Genomic DNA, 25,721 nt, shown 5'->3' with positions numbered 1-25,721 from the left:
CTGATTTTCTCAGCAGAACAACAGACACGTGTTCACACACACACACACTCATCGTGTGGCCTCACCTGTATCGCTCCTATGTTCTCCATCAGCTGGTCGGTGTTGGACGCCCCTAAAAGGACAGAGCTCACCCCCTCGTTCCGTAGGCACCACGCTGCAGGAGACCAGTAAACACCAATGACACCCCCAAACTAAGACTATGAACACACACACACACACACACACTCTCACAGCCTCACATCACAGCAACACAATCCCACGACACTTAGCAAATACACACCAGTTGGACAAAACACAGATGCTATAAAACATTTCCTGTCCACAAATGAAATTATAAATACAAAATAATACTACAGCTGGCCACTCTGACACACACACATACATCTCTCTCTCACACACCACACACACACTCATCGTGTGGCCTCACCTGTATCGCTCCTATGTTCTCCATCAGCTGGTCGGTGTTGGACGCCCCTAAAAGGACAGAGCTCACCCCCTCGTTCCGTAGGCACCACGCTGCAGGAGACCAGTAAACACCAATGACACCCCCAAACTAAGACTATGAACACACACACACACACACACACTCACAGCCTCACATCACAGCAACACAATCCCACGACACTTAGCAAATACACACCAGTTGGACAAAACACAGATGCTATAAAACATTTCCTGTCCACAAATGAAATTATAAATACAAAATAATACTACAGCTGGCCACTCTGACACACACACATACATCTCTCTCTCACACACACACACACACACACACACTCAACTAGTGCTGAAAGAACTACACATACCCTTCACATACCACAATATAAAAATACTCCACTACAGGAAAAACTCCTGTCACAGCATTTAAAGTACAGATGTACTATCATTTTATTTGATTATTGTTAATCATGAATTAACATGTGAGCAGCAGCATAATAATGTTATATGTAATCTCTATAAACAAATACCTACATATGGATGCAGAATCTGTCGCAACTGTACAAAATTCTGGTATCCAAGTGCTCTGGTTTGTTTGTAGTCGAAGAAGTATTGATCAATCAGGTTTGAGCTTTGGTTGCCTGCATGATAACAGTCAGTGTGAAGAGCAAAGAGGCTGATATGCAGTTATGAAAGACATCGGCATCATCTCACAACGATTAAGTTTTTTATTAGGTTTTTACTCATTTATCTACATTCATACATATCTTCATACAGATATCTCTATGTAGATTACAGTTAACCTTCACTAAAAACTAAAGCTAGGTGCGAAAAAACACTTTTTAATTAAGAATTGAATTAAAAATAAAACCTAGACTTGAGGAAAAAATAAATCAGTAACTGAAATTATGTTGTATACTTATAAAACTAACTAAAACAAAACAGAAATATATACAGGAAATGTCTTTAATTTAAGTCTTTGTCAATTTGGTCGAATTTGTATGAGGAGGCACTGGTGTGTATGTTTACTGAGACTGGGACATCTACCTGAGTGTGACTCAACTGCTTTTACAAAGCGTAAAAGCAAACAAAAACTAACAAACGTATCTGGGCAAACGGATCTCTCAAAATATTGTCAGAGGCCTAATTGTTGTCAGATGATAGCCGATGGGTTTTGAGAACGTGTTCTCGATGGTTGAGTGGAAGCTGATTTTAACTAATTATACATGTACTGTGTGAATAATCTATATTTGTTTAACGGTTCAATCTACAACCATATTTTGTATATTTCTGTACATTACATGTTAATCTACAAAATTAAGAAACCAGCCAATGCAGAGTAATGGACCGACTCCAGAGGGTTCTTTTTTCCTTTCTTAAATATAAAATCTGTATCACTTTGTAAAACTCACTGGGATCATTTTTACGTGGGTAACTTGAGACATCCTGTAGCACTTAAAATTTGAGTAAGCAGCCTGTGATGACTGGATGAACGTAACTGACTATATAAATCTATAACTATAAATATCGCGGCTGAATCCTGATCCACTTAAGACACTCAGTATCTGTTGTGAACCAGCATATCGGTACATCCATACTGGGGGTGTATATTCCAAGTTTTATCATGACATGATATTGATATCGAGCTGCTTGCACCATTAAGGAGGGAGGTGCACTTGGAAGGAAATGGTGTCACAGATGGGTCATGGGAATTTCAAAATAAAGGCTTAACCTAAAGATGATGATATGTAACAATGTTTTCACTTTGCAATGATATTAGATCATTGATTATCTAATCAACATATCGATCCAGATCATTGTATCATTACACTCCTAACCTGGACCTCACATGTCCCTTCAGTACAGTACTTCAGTAAAAGCAGCTAAATTCCAGCACTGCCCTCTGCTAATAATAAACAGGAAACAGGCTTTATTTAATCTCTCTGAGGAAATGGACACAAAAATCTGCATTCTGTGTTCTGTTATAATTGCAAGCTGTATTATGCAACACAACTGCATGCTTTTATAATTGAGGAAAATATGCTTGTAAGCAGATTCCAGCAGAAAGGGACGCAGAATTTAGCTGTAAAAATAGTGGGATTATGATTCTACACAGATCTTCCACCACCAACATGAGAAGAAAACATTTAAAGGTCTTTACTGGATTGAGTGGAGTCCTTCCCCCCAGGCTGCTGACACACTCACATCATCTATTGACTCTATTGTTACAACCAACACCTGAGTTCACCACCTGCTCCAGCAGCACCGAGCCTCGGTATCAAGCCAGCAGCAGGAAGGTGTCCATCATTGTTATATAGTTCTTATTCAATACTCGAGTGTCATGGTGATGTAGGGGACTACATGATGGACGTAAATCTCCTGTGCTGCCTTCAGGAGTGCTGGAAGGATTTATGGTAATTGGGAGAGATGAGGGTGAGCGCTAATGGGCTGGGGAACCGAATCTATGACGCGGCGTTACCACAAGGGTGAAAAATCTGCAGTGATCTGTGCTGAGATTGGAGAGGCAGCCCCATATTTACTCGCCGTGTCGCTAACGTCTGACACTTTAACAGCCCTCGCAGGAGCATACGTCTTCTGGGGGTTTGCACATTCTCACTTTCCTGCCCGACAGTGAATCGATATCGGTCTCTCACTGGATTTACGTCTGGGGTGCTATTTTTATGCTGACACTGGAAACTGTTAAATACATGGTAACACCACAGAGCTGCGAATGCAAATACATACATGTAAACATGTTTACATTTCTGGTGTTGGTATTTACATCAGTGTCTTAATGTATTAAAGGGACGGTGTCAGATCCTTGTTTAGAAAGATGCTTATTAATATTTAAGTGTACACTGTTTCCTTTTTATTTCCTCACTTTCAATTTCTTCCATATTCTCGTTTTTCATTAACCTCTTTATAAAAACCACAGTCATCACAGCAAACAAACACACACACACACACACACACACACACACACACACACAGTACATACATGACAACACACCACACTGACAGTCACACCAGACAGCTGCCAGAGCGGTGTTGACCTCGGCCCGTCCGAGGCAGAGGGACGGACAGACAGACAGAAAGAGAGAGAGCGGCAGAGTGTATCTGCGTACCGATGGCGAGTTGGGGCAGAGTGCAGCCCAGCCGCTCCGCGATTGCCTGCAGCTCTTTCAACTTCGCCTGCTGACGCCGGCCCTCCTCGCTCAAGATCTTGTCCTTCAACCACTGGTAACCCTGTCGAAAACACAGCACACCTGCTCAAAAACACAGCCCTGCTCACACACCGCTGCGCCGCAGCTCCTGTGTCACCAGGGCCTGTTTTTAAACACGTGACTCTGTCTCCTGCCGTCTACACCTCAGCCAGGGAAAACATGGCTACAGCTATGCTTATGTCATTACATTACAAAGTTACAAACATTACAGAAAGAAAATCTCTTTAAACTATTACAGTAATTTCCTGAAATCCTAACTGAGCCCAGCTGAGTCAGTAATCTTTACGTAGTATCAGGAGTTATACCATTAGTAACAAAATGGAAACCAGTAAGAATTATCAAAGAGCCAAAATACCACAAACATCCACAGGCAACACTGAACCACACAGGAAGCAGCACATTCCACACACGTCACCAAAAGTACTGCACAACACCAAGATGGAGAGCTACTTTCATCTCTGATCGACAGCCACTGACACACAGACCACAGATGCACAACATGCCACTCCACCACAAGGACACATCGTTGCATTAGTCAGGTGTTAGCTCGGCAGGTGTGTGTGCTAAAATTAAAGTTAATCTGTCACTTTTAAGTAAAATATTTCCCTGAATTAAATAATTAAAACTGCTTCTTCTCATTGATGTCCACTTACTGTGGCTGTTAAATAAATACATAAAATAAAAATAAAAGTTGCCTGAAATAACATGTTATATTTCCTGATTAATCTACATCTTTAATTATTTAGTTTTCATTATAATCCATAGTCTCAAAAAACAAACAGTTAAGATGAACATGTACACATGCGATGCTGCTATTGCTGCTTATGTATGCATGTATCATGTGTGCTCATGTGCGTGCACTGAAATGCGTTAAGCTGACACCAGCTGGCAAACGGTGTCGAACAGCACCGCTGGGGGAGAGGTGAGCAGTGCATGGCATCAACCATGGCACTGAAAACACACAGCTATGTGAGGTGTGCACAGAGTTACAGAACCTGAAAGACACAAACAAACAAACAAACAAACCAGCGACCAGAAGGGAAACACAGAATGGTGACACCAGCACGGATGATCAGAGCGGGATAGAGACAGCGAGCGAGGTTTGTGTACCTTCAGAGAGGCCCGAGAGTACGGAGGCACCCTGCCGTCGTATTTTCCTGAGATGATCCCACAGGCTAGTGGAGACCACGTCATGGCCCCCACACCTGAAGAAAGGACATGTGATCATGACATCGTCACTTCCTCATAGAGTTGTTGCCCTTATTTTGGCTTTGGAAGAAAATGATATAAGCAGCACTACAGGTAGGTTCTGGTTGCACACATTTAAATCTGGTACGTGGAATTCTTTATTTTCTGTTGAATCCTATATCATAAAAAATACAGTACATGCGTGTTGTTTACTGATGTGCAAATTTGCATTTAAATCTTGCTACTGCAGTGACTTTGCATCCAACACACTGCAGTCACCAAACATCTGTAGCACCACTGCACCTTAAAGAAGACCTCAGCTAAAGCCACAGATCCATCAGTGCTCACCTATCTTATGGAAGAGCTCAGGCAGCTGCACCTCCACCTTCTCTCTCTGGAACATGTGGTACTCAGCCTGCTCGCAGATGGGTGGTATCTGGTTGAATTGTCGAGCCACAGAGTACGCTTCCTAAAATATGGAACACATGAAGGAAACAAGATTAGGCTCATACATTTTTCCCCCATTCAAGGGTTTTTTGGGGGAGTTTTTCCTTATCCGCTGTGAGGGTCCAAGGACAGAAGGATGTTGTATGCTGTAAAGCCCTCTGAGGCAAATTGTGATTTGTGATACTGGGCTTTATAAATAAAACTGAAATGAACTGTATTCAATATATAGTACAGGAGCCTTATTACAGAAACTTCTCAAGTTTAAAATCCTATCTTATCTCAGTTCAGGGCGACATTTGGGGTTTTATTGCAGAAATACTGTTTCTAACTGCATTTAGAAAATAAATCCTATTTTATGTTAGGGATAGGAACTTAACTATTATAGAACTCTCGTAACTTAGGGATGTTTGAAGTTGAATCCTAAGTTAGGATGGCATGGACCATGTCCTATATTCAAATAACTAATGAAAGTAGCACTTTTTGTTAGGTCTGTACAGCAATGACAGTGAAGTTTGGGAACAACATGAGCATGAGCAAGGTTCAAAATAAATAATCAGAAATGCTTCCTATACAAATATTGACAGACTAAAGGAAAGAAAGATGGATAAAATGCACATAATTATGTTGCATTCAAGAGATTAAGACAGGTAGACTTCTGTAGCCTTCACCCCCTCTAGGAATGTCATAAAATGTCCCCATATCTTATCCAGAGTAGAATATTGACCCTTATTTGTTTTTCTAGTTTTTTTGTAAACTTCTGAATAAACAATTAATTCAAACAACTGACAAGAAAACTTCTGAAAAGGTGGGGTTTCTCTTCTTCTGACTCTGCGTAACTGAAATTGAACCCTCATCTTATTGTCCATGATAGCTCGCCAGTGACATGTGAGAGCCGTTGACATTATGGTTAATTTGGAGTAGCCTACTGATACATCCTGATCTAAGATACGGGCATGACAGAAGTGCTGATTGAAGAATCAAATTTACAGCTATAATTAGAACTTAAGATAAGATAGAAGGTCTGTTATGAGATAGGACACAGCCCTGAGTTTAGGAATTGCTTCTGTAATAGGAAGATAGGATTTTTCCCATCTTTGGAACTTTAGATTGCACACTACATATGTAGTATACAGAACATTAATGAACGTCAGGATCAGGAGCAGGTAGGATACAGCAAGGTTAGAAAAAAACTCCTGCTATGTTGGAGACTAATGTTTGCCCTGTGTTTGTTTGGACTGTTATCTACACTGCGTCTCACCATTATCTCCATCGGGCTCCAGCGGGACGTTCCCCAGTACATGGCCATGCCTTGATTTATCACATGGGTCATTGCTCGAACCGTTTCTGCAGGTAAAAATACACAATATGATAAGAAACACCATCAGTGGTGAAGTCACAGTGTTTACAGAATAGTGTCTTCTCTTTCTCCTCTACAGAGCGTCCTCAGAGCCTGCTGCGCTGTATGTGCTTGTTGTGTATTATCATAAGAGGTGTATTTAATATCATTTGCAATCCAAATGGACCGGGCCATTCAGGAGACAAGAGGGGAAGCTGATTATGTTAATCAGAGGTGATTGATTGATTCATTCAGATGAGGGTGACATCTATTCACAACAAGGCACACTTGAATGACATTAATGTAAAAAGCCTTTTTTATTTATCTGCGACCTGCTACAGGGGAACATAAGACGAGCTCAGTGAAATAAATAAGAGATGACAAGCGCCAGTTCGAATCTTTAATCACAGAGAGCGTCTTCAGTTGGTTGACAAACTGGACTGCAGCTTATGTATTTTAAGCAGAGAGGGTTAAAGCAATATGGTTGTATAAAATGAAAAATACATCAAGGATTAGGTCTTTTTCATTAATGTTCTGAGTGGATGTTCCACAGATTAATCTCATGTTATTCTGTCAGAACATCTCTATATTTTATTTAAAGCCATCAGATAGGAATTTAATTTAACAGCCACATCTGACCGTGTGACATCGAATGAAATCTAATATTACCCAACTTTAATTTCCGTCCTTTCATTGGTCAAGGCAGCACTATATATCAAGGCAAAAGTACCAAGCATGTGTGATAATGATCAGGTTTTCTCAGACAAGATCAGGATCACCAGAGTGCAATAAAAGTGGATGCGTCGACCCCTCAATAATCCTCCACCCATCCATCTATTCACCGCACTGTTTCTAAAAAGTCTCTCTGACAACCAAATCATCTAGTGGGCGCTTGGCTTAAGAGGGTTTCTCTGTAAACTGACAGAACAGCAGCTCACCACTTCTTCACCCTGCACACTGCCCTTTAGCTACTGCCAGAATAAAACACACCAGATGGTCTAAGGACTGCGGTTCTGAAGACGCAGACTCAAAGCTGTCCATGTGAACTGTGTGCAGTCTTTAAAGGGCAGATGAGCAAAAGAATCGCCTCGACTTCTACATCAAACAACACCATCTACGTCTGACTAACAAGACTCTAAAGTATCGTGAAAATGTCGGAGCTGCTGAAGCATCAAGCTGAAGGCAGGAAGATGACCTCTGACCGAACTCTGTAACCCAGAGGGGAACTCCAACACAGGAGCAGATGCATGCTGTGTGGCCAGCTGAGCCCACACACAGTCAGCACTCTGCCATTTAAAGGTCTCCAGCATCAGTATCTATCCTCATTCTGACTGTGGAGGTGGAAGTGCCAGGACAACAAGCAGCATTTAAAAATAGATATTTCAGTTACAAGAGGTTTGTATATCGGAGCCTTCGCGTTGCAGTAGCCATAGAGACAGAAAAGAGGTGCCTTTTTTAAGTGCAATATGACAAACCATATGAAAACAGGGTTAAGTGTGTACGGCCCTGTCCACACGTATGCAGATATTTTTTTGTTTTGGCCTCTCGTTCACATGCAAACCAACACTAAAACAGTGATTTTTTTTTTTAAAAGAACGCCTTTTAAAATGCAGATTTTTCAAAACTCTGGTGACTTTGTATCTGTGTAAGAAGGGAGCATTAGGGAAACGATGGTGTCATCTCCTCAACTCATACAATCCCATTGTTGCTCTGTGTACTGAGTAACACCTGAAACAATAACGATGGCAAAGTACCGGTACTTCACATTAAAAGTCAGTACGGCTACACCACTTCACGGACGAACTAAGGAATCTGCTGCACCCACTGTTATTTCCTCCACCTCAGAGTTCATTGTTTGAAGTCCACCAGAATCAACTGTTTTGGATCAGGCCCAGCTGAACCAGCAGATGCTGGAACAATCTTGAGAGTGGGATTATTGCCAAACTATTGAAAACTTTCACCTGTCCAGAGTATGACTTATATGTTTGAGTGAACGCCTTCCTTGTTATACTGAAGGGGAACCAACGGTGATGAGATCTCCAGTGGGTGTTTTGAAAAAGGTAGCCGGTATACTTAAGTATCTTTGAGATGAGGGAAGACTGCGGAAGACAGCTCATGCTAGTTAGCATTTGGAGGAAGCAGCATCGCTGTGGCTGAAAAATGAAACCTGGAAGTGCCAAAAACTGCAGTTTTTTGAACGGCCACTTGAGGCTGACTCCAGAAGCCAGTCAAGACAGTCAGTCCCACAGACACATGTTAAAATGCCCAACTTTTCAGCTGGAAAAATAAAAAAACATGTTAACAGCCTGGTGTAAAATATGGTTTTGGTCTCTTTAAATAATATCACCCTTCATGACAAATTCACAGAGCGTAAATTTTTATATAACTCACCAATTGACATTTTATTAAGGCTTGCAATTAGGTATGAGATATATTTGCTTTAAACTATGTGTTCGTGTGGACATGATGGCTGTCTCATGTCACTTGTGTCTGTTTGGAGCTTAGGTTGTGCATGTCCACAGAAATTAACATTTCCGGGGCAGTGTTGGCAGAACAAGAGAAAGGAACTCACTCAAGATATGCTTTATACAAAGCATCTATGATGGCACTGCTGTCTCTTTTTCTGTCATGAACCACGCTGACCTCAGAATTAACAACGTCCTTGAGTAACGACCTCGAGTGTTGCTGTGTAATGTTTATTTTGTTCACAACACAGCCGGTTGTCTACGCAATCACATGGTTATAAGGCATGTATATTTCTAGCCTTATGCATAATTGTGGGTGAGTGACAGGCCATCTGCCAATAGTGTCATCAGCTTCTAAATCAGATCCACCCTTCACTCCACCACAGCACCAGCCTCTAACCCAAATATGGTTACTTCTGGCTCCAAAAAAGCAAGATGGCGACGGTTGAAGTGCCAAACTGGGTGACATCAGGGTAGCTACGCCCATTATTTTTACAGTTAATGATTTGTCGTTTTTGCATTCTAGTGTGCGTACAGATATTTTGTAAAACAAAGTTCGTGTGGACAGAATTTTTTAAAAAAATGGTAGGGGGGAATATCAGTTTTCAAATATATCTGTGTACCTGTGCACAGGGCCTGAGAGAAAGAAAAACTAGATGATGATTTAAAAGCAATAGAGGGTGAAGTAGAGATAAAAGAATAATTACCTTCCATAGGTGTATTAGGGTCCGGTCTGTTTGCAAAAACCACGTCCACATAGTCTAATTGCAGTCTTTCTAGAGAGGCTTTTAAACCTAGAAAAAAGCAGCACAGTTAGTACAATAATAGTGAAGGTCTCTTTTTATGTTCTTCATAAAACTCTATATGTCTATGTGCTGCCAACTAAACACAGCGGTTCTTAACTTTACTGTACCGAAAAGTTCTCTTAGCAACCCCATTAAAAAAGCAGCCCTGATTCCCCGAGGTCAAAGCAGCTAATTAGGAAGTATTTTGTTGTTGCAGTGTCAGCATTTAATTCAATAACCTTTGGCGCTGCTACTTACCTTCTATAATGTGTTTTCGGGATAAACCTCTTTCAGTCTCCGCTCTGCAAAAAAACAGACTTTACGTTATAAACAATTACTTGAGATATGCCTGGACCTGCCCCCTCAGCGGTGATATAATACGATACATCCTCTGTGAAATATGATCTAATAAATGTTTTATTGAAAGTATCTGACAAACAGTTTGGATGACACATGATCCCATTACCAGGAGCATCAAACAGAAAAATTATACGGGAGGATCGTTTCTCATCCGAGTCAAAGAAGCAGTCAGATGAAACTTACTTTCCACCCCAGAAGATCTTTGTTGTTATCACCAGACTTGAACGTCTGAAAATGGAAAATGAAAGCACCTGTTACAACATCTGCCCAAACATGGAGATATACAGCAAAAAAAAACAAACAAACAAAAAAAAAAACTCACGTACAGGAGCTAGTGATATCTAAGGTTGAAACAAAGCTTGTTTTATATGTATTAAGAGCTAGGATAAAAAGCGTGGACACCTTCTTTGGGTAATCATGCATTATTCTTTCATTGCCACACTCACCCACATCCCACAGTAAGTGTGACTGTGCCAGAACTTGGCCGGCGCCAATGAATGAGTGTGTGTAGGCGTATAACCTGACAGAGCTATACAAATGCCAATCCAGGGCTGACAAAAGTAGAGGACAAGGCACTAGAAGTTCATCCATTATTCAGCATCTTTGAGGAGGGACACAGGAGTGTGGGCATGGCACGGCTGCCCGCATTAATCTTTCATCCCCCTACCTTACCGTTGCAGTTCACAACACACAGCCTCCCAATATGTGCAAGGAAGGAGATGATACAAGATTAGGGAGGCTGGCTGGGACGGAAATTACAAAACCCCCCCACCAAACTCATTAAAGTGTGCCTCATACCTCCATCCTTTCTTCTTTATAATGTTTCCGAGCACCACCTCTGCCCTGCAAAGCAGACATGGAGAGAAGATTAAATAAAGATAGTGTTGAAATGATAAGAGCGTTTACACCTGTCTGTCTGAGGAATCATTTCAATCCCTAAATTAAAGGGGACCTGTTATGCTTTTCCTCATCTTCTGTCATATATATCATGTTACAATGTAGATTCGACCAGGCAATCCGATTGGTCCACTAGACATTCAGAATGAGATCAAATCAGTGTGACAGCACACCGAGCTTATCACTAAAAATATTACTCTGCTATTTCCATGGCAACATTGTAACTTCCAGAGCTGAATCAAAAAATAGTTGGCTGTAAAACTGATACAAAATGGATCATTTTGTTTTTAATTCTGATTTAAATAAACTTTAGTTAAACAAATATAATTTTTAGACCGCCATGTTAATACAGTTGTGTGCCTCCCTTTGTGTGCAGCAAGCTGGAGAGCACCGCAGCAAAAATGTTTTTTGGATTTTTGCAAATGCTTAACGCCAACAAATACAGATTTAAGCAGAATATCTTGTTGGATACAAATATGTTGTGAATTTTGAAAATGATTACGTCCATCTTTTTACAATAAATTTGGACTTTTAGACTTTACAGCCCTCTGGAGTTCATTGTTATTGGAAATGTTTGAATCACATTAGTTGCGCCCGTGAGTTGCTGACCCAGCAATATCTTAAAAATAGTCTACATGTGAAGTTTGCGGGCATAGTAGCTAAATCTGTTCACGGAAAAAGACATCTTAGTTACAACAAGACTGAAATAGCAAGGTAGTTTCATGTTTATGTTTGTGGTATTTATTCAGTTTGGAAAATCCCACAATCTCTATAAAGCATAACCGTTAGGTCAAGTTGGCTGGCTGACTCAACAGGAGCTAAAAATCGTCTCTGTTGCTAGGTTGTTACTAAGGGTCGGCTTACTTCCTGGAGTAGTAAACAACGTTCTATTACATAGGAGTCTACTGACTTGACTGACTGTTTTCCAGTTATTAGTCAGACTCCATGTAGTCCAATGGAAATGGAGAAAACACTAGCATAAAGTGTTTTATTTTGAAAACAAACTGCCCCACAATATGAAAACATTTTGATTATTTCTTTTATTCTGTAGGGAACTTTTGTATAATTGCAATATTACAAGGAGGGTGAGCTTTATTGTCGTTATAGTCACTTCAGTGATGAAGATTTAGTGAATTAAAGCACAGCCTCTTGTGCAATATTGCTTGATTTAATGTGGCCAAAGTTATAACAATAATAATAATGAAGTAAATTATGTAAAAATAATCTCTGAGTAAAAACCACAGGCTTCAGACCATTGTTTATACTCTGCTTCCCACATTTTTTTTAACCTTCAAGACAAGCTGACATCAGCTCCTGACATTTTTCTTTATATGATCATCTGCTCCAGGCACATTACTGCACATTTACATTACATACACTGCTACATGTAGCTACATGCTAACATCACGGAAACTTGTAATCTCTCTTGCTAACGTTAATTTCTCCCTTTTAGATTTAATTGGGGATTTTTCACGGTAGAAAGTGTTGCTATACTCAGTTACAGTTATTACACGGCTGCAATGACAGTGCAGAGATGCCAAGATACCTGGAAATGCTGACCAATCAGAGCAGACTGGGCTATTATGGGAGGGGAGCTTGAAGAGACAGGTGCTAAAACTCAGCTTTTCCATCAGAGAGTAAATACAGGTGTTCCAGCACAGACTGTATGAGGAAAATAAAGTGTGTTTTGAAAATTAAATCATGTAAACATGTTCTAGTTTAAACCCAAAACACAAGTATGAGTCACAAAATGAGCAGAACAGGTCCCTTTTAAATAAAGGCGTCCAGCTCTGCACACATACTATATAATGCATAAAGGGAGCTTTCTTTGGAAAGAGCACCTGTCTGGGACTGGTGTGTGTGTGAATGAGTTGCCAGGTCAAAGTCAGCGGGGCCTGGGACCAGCTGTGCTGTGGAGCTACCACTATGTTACTCATTAGCAGCCACAGGGGTGCTAATGAGTGACATTACGATCAACATAGGGGCTCATTAGGGCTGGGCAGAGACCTGTCAGTAGGATGTCTCTCCAGTCCTCTCACTCTGACAAATAATGAGACACCTCATTGTAGCACAGTTTAAGATAAAATGTGTTTGGATGCTCTTCAGGGGTAGATAAAAAAAAACCTGCAACTACTGAGACTTGTTTTGTATTCATTGTGAGTGCACGGATAAATAAAGCCAGCTGCTCTAATTGATGCTGTTTTGAAATAAACAACGTTTTGTTGTCATGTGTTAAAAGTGTTGTTGAAAAACTACAAGGACTATAATTTGTCTCACCAGGGAATTAGTGCGGTGTGTCTGTGTCGAGTGGCCAGACAGTCTGACATGTGGTTGTGATAATCAGATGGCTATGTATCGGTCAGCTAAACTAGAATCACAGACAGCTCACACCACACTGAGATAATATCGTGCCTGTACAAATGTCTATTACTGGGATTTCTACATGAAACAATGTTTCAGAAAAACTCCGCCACCTTTTTTCACGTCACGTTTTAGACACCTCAGATTTGGGGAAATTTATACTAACATTTTATAGACAAAACAATAAATCAGGGAAATTATGTGCACATTAATCAATAATGAAATCAATCATTAGTTGCAGCCCTTGTCTGATAGGCAGGCAAGTTACCTCTGAAGTAGATCCTCAGACAGCTAGTCATAAGAGCTATGAATATCTGTTTGAAATTATGTAAAACTGATGTTTATTTTTTTTATAAAATCATCTATTCCTTAATTCTACAATGCAGGTGGTGAGTGCATAATTAGTGCGACCCAAAGTCAGAAGGGCCACAATTATAAGAAAAAAGACCAAGTCTGAAAAATACCATTAAACAGGGAGCTGTTAGTTCCTCATGATGCTGCTGAAATTCACTGAAACTTTTTGCACTTAACACTTTTGCACCTGTTTGAGATTTCATGCTAAACAATCTGACAATCTACTTTTTGTTTAGACCCATAGATGCATATAAATAAAATTTTATTAACTTACTTAAGCGTTTCACACCCTCATCTCCCTCCGGCTTCACCTTGTATCTATTTATCTTTCTTCTCCCTGACAGGACGAGTTACTGGAGGTTAACTTAATTATCTCCTGTGTGATTCTTCACACGTTCTGCTGTGTCACGCTGCACCCTGAAACCAGACAGATGATCTTATCTGTGCTGTGCAGACCTGTGTATTTATTAACTGTTTATATGTATGAGTCATACTACATACAATTAAAGCGGTATATTTTATTATTAGTTTGTAATTTGTACCAAGCAGAAAGCCTTGCACCGAACAGTTCAATACAATGAGTGTATTGTTACATCCCTAATACATACATCTGTACCTGCAAAGTGTTGCTATTGTGCTCAACAACACAGCCCACATGTTGGAGCAGGTAACATGCTTTTTGCCCCTCCTGTCCCCAAAACCAAAACATTCTACTCCAGTGAGACACACTGGGAGACACACTACACTAGCTTGTTGCAAGATGGTTAGTAACATCATTACCAGACCAGAAATATAAGATATTCTGATAACCCACAGGTCTGGTGTTTGGAGACACTTTGGTTTCGCTGTGAATTATGAGGGCGATAAGCGTGCATCTCCCACACAACAGTAGGTTACATTAGTCGGAAGTCGCAATTCCTGCTTGTACAAGAACAAAACAAACCCTCAAAAGCCCAAATGATGTTAGTTTTAAAACAAAAATTTAACAAAATTTAAATAACAAATACATTTCTCTGCCATTTCGGAAACATTTTCTTTCTTTCTTTCTTTCTTTCTTTCTTTCTTTCTTTCTTTCTTTCCGTGAATGCTTTTGTTTGAGTCACGGAGTGGAGAAATGATCAGTCGATCTGTTTGTGGTCCAATCGTTGAGAGCTGAAAATGCAAATGCAAAGAACTCAAAAATATGTTTTCACCTTTACAAGCAGAGGAAGCTGTGATATTTTAGGGATCATGCTTTAATTATAACCCCTGGATATGTGTATTTATTATTTATTTTGTTCCTCCCTTGTTTCTCACTTATTAAAAAGGTAAATTAAATGAAATATAAACACGGGTGCAGTCTGCTGATCTAACAAGCAGCACAGGTAGAGCAGGTGCTGAACTTCTACTAGCTGTTTTAGACCCTGCCAGCTGGACCCACACCTTTTTAAACAACAAGCACTCAAGCGCTCCCCTGAGAGCAATAATGTGTGTGTCTGTTTGCGTACTAGTGTGCGTATGTGTGTGTGTACATGTGTGTGTGTTTCTGGCAAACACCCACACAGTGCCCAGTGTGTTGCCCTTCTGAAATGTGAGTAATCTGAGAGCCCAAACAGAAGGTACAATGTGCCTTGAGCAGGTTGACTTTCTTCATCCATCCATTAATTAGCTCTTTATGCCAGCGCCGAGTCGATGTTATGACTTACGGCACAAGTCAATGACCACAACGATGCATTATTCATGCATTTACAATATTTTATTACTTTCAGATTCTCTGTAATTATGCTTCCAATTTGCCACTGGTTTCACACAATACCATGCAATTACTATGCACAGAGCAAAATGCCTCAGCCTGAAAGAAAATGTAGAAGGAAATTACTCGCATATTATAAATGTTTTGACGCATATGTGTTTGCTGATAACAGCAGCTACATAGGAATTATACATATTTATTTATACCTCTAAGAAACACTGGCCTGCACATTGGCATGGATACACTGGTTATGAATCAATATCTAAATATCTGTATGTACTGAATGTTTGTTTTGAGACAGTGTCTCTGTTTTGTAGGGCTATAAGCCAGAACAAACATGCCAAACAAACAGCCAACCACTGCCATACGCTGTGCATGAGCAGAACAAGGAGTGTGAGCCCAGCTTACAAACCTCGTTTATCAGTCCACGCTCGAGACACAGGATCCACCTTACAGCAGCCGACTGTACAGCCACCAGCACCACTTCAACCTCTCTAAGTCTGACTGATGAGGGAGTAGCAGTGAGCCAGAACCAAGGACTTCACATGAAAGCTTTTTCCGTTCTGATGTGCAAAGTGCGTGATTTGTTTTACTCCCCTGTATGTGTGTAATATAAGCTCCTCTGCGCTGCTTTGCAGTGGAAGCTGTCAGGATTAACACCTGTGCAACGCATACCGAGCTGTGTGACATGCTGTCACAAACATTTGCATGTGTCTAGCAGATTTGTCCTTTCTGTCGAACTGTGGTTTGTTTTATGAGGGCATGATAATCAAAGTAATAGTAGGTAGAACTTCTGCACCAAAGATCAACTTTTTCCAGCCCTATCTTAAATCAACAAGGCAGACAGATTGTTTAAAGCCTCCCAGAACAATGAAGCATGTAGTGATGACGTTCAGTAGACAACAGCTGCTGAGGCATTAAATGAGGAAAACCACTGAGACCTGCTGCATGTTTCTTTTGATTTGTGTGTGCATGTGTGCGTGTGTGTGCGCCACACAGGCACTATGACGCATCTCCCAAAACATAATGGCAAAACTAGGCTATTCTTGGGAGGATTTAAAAAAGGACTTGGTGCTGTTAATCAGAGATACTGTTTGCAAAGGATAATCCCTTAGATTATTTCAAAGCAACCAAGTTACTACAAAGCCAGATTAATCCACACGAAATTAAACCATCACTACATTCAGCAATAAGGCAGTACAAGGCTGCTTTCTGAGGTTAAAAATATCAACACTGGCTGCCCTGCAGATTTAGACCAAGGCTATGAATATCTGAACTCTCATGAATGCAACAATCACAAGGTGTTACTGAAAAAGAAATTCAGGTCTAAGAGCAAGGACAGGGACATCAATCTGCTGCCTCCATTAATGTGTCACTGGAACTACTTTGTGGCAACAAAATAGTCCCATGAGAAGGGCTGACAGTGATAATGTGGATGATAAAGTAACAAGGACTTTCTTGCTTTCTGATTAGTTTTCTGCAGAACCTCCACAACTAAACAAAATCACATTTACCTTCTTTGTTCTTGGATTGTATCAAACCTTCTGCACATTAAACATTTACATGGCTTGACACCTATTGTAGTGTAACAATGTGTTTTTGTGATTTGGGTAAACTGACGAGGAATGTGTGTGCTTCGTTGAATAGTCAATTGAACTTCGCAAAGAGCCACACATTTCAGTGGCATTTAAAGAACTATTTGGTGACTGAAAAAAGTGACACACAAATTTAAAATGCTCTTAAAATATACTCAGTATTTTTTCAGATGTTTAACCTTACAGATTGAACTGTGCCCACTTGACCTTTCGCAAAGCCCCTCCCCTGTGTGATGGTCTGACAAGCTGTCAGAGTAAGCATGGAGCCCACACTGTAACTAACTGCACTCCCTGAAGAAATATTATCATATTTTTGGAAAAATGAAACACTGATTCCAGAGAGAAGCAGACAGAGGGGTCTACAGTCTGTGTTTGAAGGATATATCCAAGATGTCAAACTGACTCAGCAGCAACAACAGGTTAAAAAGACAAAGATAGTTAGAAGCTAAAGTTAGAAGCTCGCTGATATTGAACCAGCTGTGTGGCATCACAGTGTGCGCAGATGAACAGTCTTTGGCTTCACCCCCGTGCTGCCACCAGCACCTGGACCTCCGACGCCGGACAGGCAGGGATCTCCAAGGGGAGTCAAACAACGTTCATCTGCGTACACTGCGATGACACACAGCTGGTTGAACATCAGCAAAGTTTCCCTGCTTCCCTTCACTGGTTCCTGTACAGCAGGGTCGGTCTTTGTTTCACTGTTATAATCATTAAAAAGCAAAAGCAGCATGTGTATACATTCAGTAGGCTATATCTTCAGTAGCTAGCTAGCTAACCCTACACTTTTCAGGGTTTGATTTTGGTTTTGGAACAGGGAAGAAACGTATATCTTTTTCCAACCTCTCCAGGTAACGAGTATCATTAATACACAACGTGCCCCAGGCACAACATTTAGCTCCAAATCCACAAAACCAGCCTGAAAATGAAGGAAATCTGAAATCATTGCATTAGAGTCAATGGAGCACAGCTGTGTTGTTGTTGGACCCCGGTCTGAGCCGGCCTGATGCTACATGATGATTGGCCAGTCTGAGTCGGAGGCCGACTTAGCGAAGGGTCAATTTTGACTGTTTTCTGATTGTTCTCTTACTTTTAGACTAGGCGTCTAGTCTAAGATTAAACTTCTGTTTAAATGTCAGGGAAATGAGTCATTAGGTACAGCCCTAAAACTGTGCCTGTAAGTATCAAGGATTGTGTTACCATGAGTAGAGACAAGACACTGGCAACTCCCTCAGAGCACAAGTCTGGACGCAGCAATGCAGTACTTACATTCTTTCTAATGCCCTGAATAATGTGGCTCACACCTGCACCTTACACTCCAGCAAAACAACTACACCGAGTACATAAACTTAACCTGATGCTTTTATCATCAATCACTTGTGAGCTGCTTGCCAACTTTAGGTGTTACTGCTCACTGCTATGTGACCTGTGGCACAGGATATACTTACTTCCCAGCAGCGTAGACCTCCGCTGTGTCAAACAGATTGATGCCATTTTCATAAGCCAGAGTCATCAGCTGCTCCGCCATCTGTTGAGAGATCAGGGGAGAGGGAACAGAGTGGGGGGAGGACGGGGTGAGAGACCTCTGATGTGAGGTGTCAGGACTTTTCAATTATTTAACTTCCTTCGCAGGACCGTGATGGCTTTGCCTTCCAACAACATGTTTACTCTCTGGCTGCTGACTCCCTCTGGCACTATGTGTTCACTATCAGTAAAAATAGGCTTCCTGAGCAACCCAGGATGTGCCAGATCATGTGGAGGGCTCCCATTCCCAAGCTTTGACTGATGGAAGATGACAAAATCCATCTGCTCTCACCTCATCCGTTATCTGTCCACCGAACGTCACCCATGTTCCTACAGAAGATGACAAGGAGCAGGGGTCAGAGTGTTAAGTGCATAAACACACACGTACACACAGACGAGCACGTGAACAGTGATACCACATGTTCTGCACAACTAAAACTGCACATTGAACTTGTTTCAGGTACACTACTTAAAAAGAAAAGGCGCTCAGTTTGGATATATTAATATATTTGAGCCATTTCTGCTGAGTCACTGGAACTTTCCACTGTATTTTCACTCTGAGCCCTATTTTACACCTGGTGCAAAGCGCTGCACGGCACAATGCAACTGTCATTGCTTGTTTCAGACCGACGCAGTTGTCATTTTAACAGCCAGCACCCACAGTGTGTAAGCAGCAAATGTACTTGCGCCCACTTGTGCACCCATAGGTGTGTGGGTCTTTAAAGGAGGTGTTGTCAGGTGCAATGTCAGGTATTGCTATTTTGAGGCAGCAAAAAGTGATTGTGCCCCTGAACGACAAAAATCAGGTCTAAAGTTAGAGTGGTGGAGTATGTTATTCAGATAAGGATGTGTCTACATAGACAGGTTCACAACGTGCGTACACGTGTTGTACACACAGGGATGTGTGGATGGGTTGTGGGTGGGTGAAATAATTTCTTCATTTATAAAGGAAGTATTATTTACATTCTCTAAAATGTGAACATAGCAGAGAGCAGAGCAGAGCTGCTGCTTTGCAACAAACCCCCCCCCCACCCCCCCACCCCGTTAAAAGAGACGCTGTGAACATTTACGCACAAGGAGCAGCATAACTTTATTGATTATTTCAGAAGCCAAAAGTTCAGTTCTGTTTCCTCTGTCAAGTTTATAACTACAATTACTTTTGCTGCTTAAATGTCCCATGATATTTGCTGCAGTGACATTACAGATCATACTGCATTACTGTCAACAGAAACCTGCTTGCCTCTCCAATTTGCTGATTCTGCCATGTGGGCTTTGATTGGCTGAATTTATGTAATGCCCAAAACAGATATGATTTTTAAGGGACTAAATACCCTTTGCCCCTTGCACCTTACTGTGCGCCCATATTATGCATCGTTTAACTAGCAGAAATGTTGAACATGCCCTAAATGCACTTGTGCCATGCACTATAGATCGTTTGAACACGGCCCTTTGTGTGAAAACACTATTTTCTCCCTATTTAAAGATAAAGGACTGTGGGGTTATGAGTTCCCCTCACAAATCTGCTACACAAAGTCTTTGGTTTTGCAGCAAACTTCTCAGTGTGTCTCATGATCCAAAAGACTCTTACCTAATCCGAGGCAGGATACCCGCAGGCCAGACTTCCCAAGGTTTCTGTCAAAACAGAGAGAATTACGTTAACATTAATGCAGAACTGAGGTGACAGTGATTTGTGATATTTTACACTCGGTGGCTGTGACTGTGAGACTCATTTTTAACTTTCATTGATTGATTGATAAATAAATAAAATAAATATCCCCATCACTCTTCTGTAATGTGAGGAAAGGCCGTCACTGCAGTGGAAGCTTTAAGTCCTGAAAGCTGAGAAGAACAGCAGCGTGCATCTACAGCAGCACTAACACATGTGTGGTATGTTGGATGTTTAAGGAGGGACGGTAACACGTGTGCTGACAATGAGAGTGCGTGTGTGCGGTTAAATGTCAGAGGAAAGTCAGAGACAGGAAATGGGTCTTAAGCAGGCCCACCATGACATCCACTGAAATTTCTCACAGCACACCAGGATCCCTCAGCCACCATCTGACTAAAATCCCCCCACAGCAACGCAGAAGCTTCACTCCTCACAACAACTGGCTCCTAAAGCTGGCGTCTCTGAGCCTATCACAGTGCAGACAGACCCCTCTGCTGACAATCACAGCTTTGGTTGGGCCTTTGATTCTTTTGTGCAAGCTTTTAAAACTTATCTAAGGCGTTTATGACTCCTAGTAAAAAGCACTGAAATAACTGATCTGGTTGAATTTGTTGTTATATATATTTTTCCAGGAGGAATTCAGAGTGTATCTCTGGACCTTAATAGTTCTGTTTCATCAGATATCTTTGATACAAGAAATTGTACAAATACACAAAATGAAGTGTGCTACCTCTGGTCAACCTACTTCAAGAGATAAGCTGGCAGTGTAAAGAGATAAAAGAAATGTGGCATCAGAGATGATGTAACATGTGCAGGAGTCAAAGTGAGCATGTGGGAGGATATCTAATATATTTTTATAAGACTGCCTGTATAGAAATACAGTTGAAATGAAAAGGAGTAGAAAGGAAGACAGTGGATAGGTGTGCTATGTGTGTGCAGATGTGTGTTACATGACTGCGCTTGTGACTGCATGTGTGAGTTGGACTATGTGCGTGTGTGTGTGTGTGTGTGTGTGTGTGTGTGTGTGTGTGTGGGTGTTTTGTGAAGCCATGATAAGATTGCTGAATTGCTGCAGTGACTAACAAAACGCTTCATTCAATGTGGTCTGAACACCAAGTCCAAAATACTGACAAGAACATTTAAAATAAATATGGAAATCTCACTGGTATCACATCCCCTCTAAGTAGGCTAAATGGGCTACGTTTGTGTTGTAGTGAAACAAAAAAAAAAGGTTCTTTAAATGCTTTAAGTTTCTTTTTGATGTCTTTCCATTTATGTTCTATTTTAGACGAGTTAATCCAGTTAAACATTCACATCATTAGTTCCACTCTTACTTTGCTAAACCACCATAGATGCAAGCACTGTTTCATTCATTTATATTCTTTGTTTTCTGACTTAAGTTACTTAAAATCACAGTTAAAATCAACCTTTTTCGGAGCTGTCCGAGGTTTCAGTGAGAATGAAATAATTTCTGGTTTGTTCATTTTCCAAAGTGAAGCTTTTGGATCAAACTTATCCACAACAAAGAGCCTCATTAAAAGGATCTGATTTGGTCAGTGAGGTCTGTAATCGTGTTACAGTTTGAATCCGAGAGCTCGCTAACGTCATGTATACAAGCCCGCTGACTTATAAGCAAACACAGTCAGTCATGAGGGAGAAGAGAGAAGACGATAAGGGAATCCAGTGGGACAACGTGCCCTTACGGTGCACCGCAGTGACAAGGTTAACACAAGTCCCCTCTGGCAAACCACTGGAGCCAATCTACAATTAACTGCCTCTTAATTGCATGAGTGAAATACCCCCTCGGGTGGGGTGGGGGGGGTCACACACAGAGATAACTGAAACCAAAAGCAGTGTACTGACTGAAACTGCTAGTGGAGCATATTCTAAGTGTTTTTAATGATGGACTGAGACATCTGCCTCGTGCAAAATATCTGCTTAATGCAAAATTCTGCTTGACTGCATCCTCTAGTAGAGTTTGTCTCTAAACACTGTAGAGTGCTACTGTAGGATTTCAGGCCTTACACTACTCTAGACTTAAACACCTAATGTGATTAAATGAATTAGTGTTGCTTAATATGTTAATTCATGTTCCAGAGGCATGTTCAGAAAACGAGATGCATAGTAAACCTTTCTAATTAGACAAACTAGGAGCAACTGTATACACATGCTTCTAGAGTTTCCCCATTTTCATCAGCGTGAGTTAGGGCTTATCACAAAGCGAAGCTTAAAATGTAAGTGTTGCATAAGCATGCTTTAACCATGCATACTGCACATACAGTACCAGTGCATTTAAGCACTTCCCCAGACCTAAAAATAAGTAACCAGGATATCAGAATACACACGGCTCTGCCCTTGCCTTTGTTCTCATTGTAAGGATGTCCCTTTGTCAGCACATTGTTGTGTTCAATATTTTACTAGACTGGCCTTGAATACTGCACTGTGCGTTGTTGCGATGACCCTCGGCCTCGGCCTGTAAGCAGGCTGGGGTCAGGTTCCCGCTGATCCTCAGCAGACATGAACCTCAACAGTAAAGTCATCTCTCTCACATCCTTCTCAATAATGAAGGAGACAGGCACAGTACAAGACAGCAACACCACTGCAGCCACAGGGACAAAGACTGATGAGACACATAGTGACTCCAGCACATGTCAAGTCCGGTTGTTTACTTAGAAATGCAGGTAACCTTTCTCTGAGTCAACATTAGCTTTCTGATCCATCAGCCTGGAGCTCAGGTGGACAAAGCAAAGGTTTTTATTTTGGTGTATTGGTTTATTTGATTGAGGATGGCTTGGGGATCTATTGGGGGCTTGGTTACACAAAGGTTGCATTTCACTTCAGCTTGACACAGTGAATCCTGCTTGTCTAAGTCAATCACTCAGCTCTGCTGATGACTTTGGCCGCCATTCATGGAAGCTGACCAGAGGAAAATAGTGGAGGTTATTTTCCATCAAGGTCAACATCAGGTAAGGCATATCAGAGGTGACCTCACCGTTCAGTCATTTATTATTGACTACTGAACTGCTGAATCCAGTAATCAAACAAAAAAATATATAAAATAGAAAAGAAGATATGTGGATCACAAACACAGCAATAGAAAGTATACAAAGATAAATATTAGTTGGTGAACATTAGCTCAGCGACTGCCAATCCTACCAGTAGCTGAGCCATTGTACCTCTATGTTCTTGCCTAAAGTTAATGTGGAAACAGACAACTTTTTAATTTCCCCTCCCAGTGTTTCCAAGGGATTTTATTGTTAGCGCCACTGTGGCAAAGACAGCTGAATGTTATTCATTTTTCCTCAGAGCCCAGCAACTACCTTCATTAGAGGACACGCTGCATTTTGTTTTCCACAGTGAGTTCGGTTGTTTCACTGTCCACTATTTCTGCTACTGGGTCTGCAAAGAACTTACACTGATATTCTTTGGTAACTGGGGACAGCTACTGATAGCTAATGGGAAAACCAAAAGCGCTATCCTCTTCCTGCAATAGTTGACGCACTTCCTTTGTGCCGTAAATCAAGCTATCATTTTCCCAGGAGATCAAACCCAGTGACAGACAGAACTGCAAAAGCAATGCTTATAGAGAACCAATCCAAATCAAATGGTGTCAACATTCTATAGCCATTAATCAACATCTACTTCATAATTATAAGTTAAAGCAAAAAAAATGGTCTATTTCCAATTTAATTATGTTTATTGTGAGCACTGCTCACTGTATGATTCACCTTGCCAATATGGCATCCATATTTTATCTACACAAATCCTTGTGGTGGGAAATATTATCCTGAACAATGAAAAACATTTTACCAACCAAACAAAAACAAACATTCAAGGACAGACAGGACAAATAAATAGCAAGCACTATTCGATGCCCGTCTTTGTTGCATTCCGCACATCCACAGCATACGGAAAATGTCCGTATCACTTCTCAATAACCAACACAAACCAGGCTGGTCACTCCTGTAGTCGACAAATACCAAAAACAGACAGTGTATTGTGTGACTGTGAACACTGACATATGAACAGAGTGTTGTGACACAAAACCAAACTTGTAAGTTCCCCAAAAAGCAATAAAGAAAAAAAAACTTCTAACTGTTGATGTATTCTTTATCTATAATGGTCATTTACTATGAATACCACACACTCCTTTGATGGGCGAAACAATTAGCTTTAAACAAAGCCTGTAGTGACCTCTGCCGACCAATCAATGCTATTTAAAAAATGCCTAAAAGTGACAATGGCATGCATCAATCTCTGAGAGTTGTGACAGTACAGTCAGGGTTGTCTTGAGATGTTGAGCTGAACAAACAGCCAATGACGACAACACTGTAACAGGACGACACTCTTGCACGTACTAATTATGGGCCAGTACTAAAGGACTATAAAATACTGTGATGAAAACAAATTTGTCTTTTGAGTTGGGGGGGTTGGAGAGGCAAGGTACACCCTGGACAGGTCGCCAGACTATCGCAGGGCTGATATATCGAGACAGACAACCATTCATGCTCACATTCACACCTACAGCCAATTTTAGAGTCACCAATTAGCCTTTCCCCAACCTGAATGTCTTTGGACTGTGGGAGGAAGCCGGAGTACTGCACAGAGGGGCTCTCCCACCCAGGGCTGAACCAGGAACCCTCTTGCTGTGAGGCGACAGTGCTAACCACTACACCACCGTGCCGCCCGCACATCTATGTAAGCTATTCTTAAATGAACCAGTCAGCAATCATTATCATGCTTTACTTTATGTCATCTAAATCAGCCCAGGATATTTATTGTTTATTTCAGCAAGTCAGAAAACCCAGACCTGCACGAGACACACCTGCTGTCCCAGCAAAAACAATTTTCAACAAATTTTGGGGATGTGAGTTGATGATACGTTCAGTCTACTGTTAGAACCTTTGACTTATAACTTAAACAGGTCATCAACTAAATGCCGACCATGTCAAATCTGCTGTAATTGTGTGTTTTGGTTGAAAGGACTTGATATAAACAGGAGCAGATCTACATAAATTCCTTCTAGATTAAAAGCTTTACATCAAAAAAACATGAGTTGGTTAAGTCTTAATAAGAATGAGAGAGGAGCATCAGGAGGGACTGCAGGTATGCAGTCAGCAGACTGGGTGTGAGAGAGGACTTAGAGTCAATGTCAAGTCAGTGAACAGGACAGGACGGGACTGGACAGGGTGATGAATGAGGAAACAAGGTCACAGAGCTGTAAAGAGGAACGTGTTGAGAGATATGTTCACCGTACAGAACTATTAATACTACCTAACTCGTGGCTTCGACTTCAGAAAAACACACAGACTGAATGCCATAAGCTCGTGTTAGCTGCAGGTGGTTTCCTCC

The 25,721-nt window shown here is 41.1% G+C and overlaps 1 protein-coding gene across 7 annotated transcripts in view; it reads right to left on the bottom strand.

Moving 5' to 3' along the window:
- Window positions 1-25,721, bottom strand: part of kcnab2a (potassium voltage-gated channel subfamily A regulatory beta subunit 2a) — a 122,261-nt gene that overhangs the window by 6,023 nt on the left and 90,517 nt on the right. For 6 of the 7 annotated variants that reach the window (XM_050037260.1, XM_050037262.1, XM_050037261.1 and 3 more), the window contains 12 exons: window positions 20,292-20,335; window positions 18,996-19,033; window positions 18,628-18,707; window positions 11,042-11,086; window positions 10,427-10,471; window positions 10,142-10,185; window positions 9,806-9,892; window positions 6,556-6,641; window positions 5,199-5,319; window positions 4,773-4,867; window positions 3,564-3,684; window positions 428-516 (listed from right to left, as the gene is read on the bottom strand). In XM_050037260.1, coding sequence (XP_049893217.1) covers window positions 428-516; window positions 3,564-3,684; window positions 4,773-4,867; window positions 5,199-5,319; window positions 6,556-6,641; window positions 9,806-9,892; window positions 10,142-10,185; window positions 10,427-10,471; window positions 11,042-11,086; window positions 18,628-18,707; window positions 18,996-19,033; window positions 20,292-20,335 — 895 coding nt within the window. Of the gene's footprint in view, window positions 1-65; window positions 155-427; window positions 517-3,563; window positions 3,685-4,772; window positions 4,868-5,198; window positions 5,320-6,555; window positions 6,642-9,805; window positions 9,893-10,141; window positions 10,186-10,426; window positions 10,472-11,041; window positions 11,087-18,627; window positions 18,708-18,995; window positions 19,034-20,291; window positions 20,336-25,721 lie in introns of all 7 variants that reach the window. The other variant, XM_050037258.1, reaches the window with a different exon arrangement.

This window comes from Epinephelus moara, chromosome 24, assembly GCF_006386435.1.
Source record: "Epinephelus moara isolate mb chromosome 24, YSFRI_EMoa_1.0, whole genome shotgun sequence".
In the NCBI taxonomy this organism is placed as follows: domain Eukaryota; kingdom Metazoa; phylum Chordata; class Actinopteri; order Perciformes; family Serranidae; genus Epinephelus; species Epinephelus moara.
The sequence above is the reverse complement of the archived record's forward strand: the minus strand, read 5'-3'. Positions and strand labels throughout refer to the sequence as shown.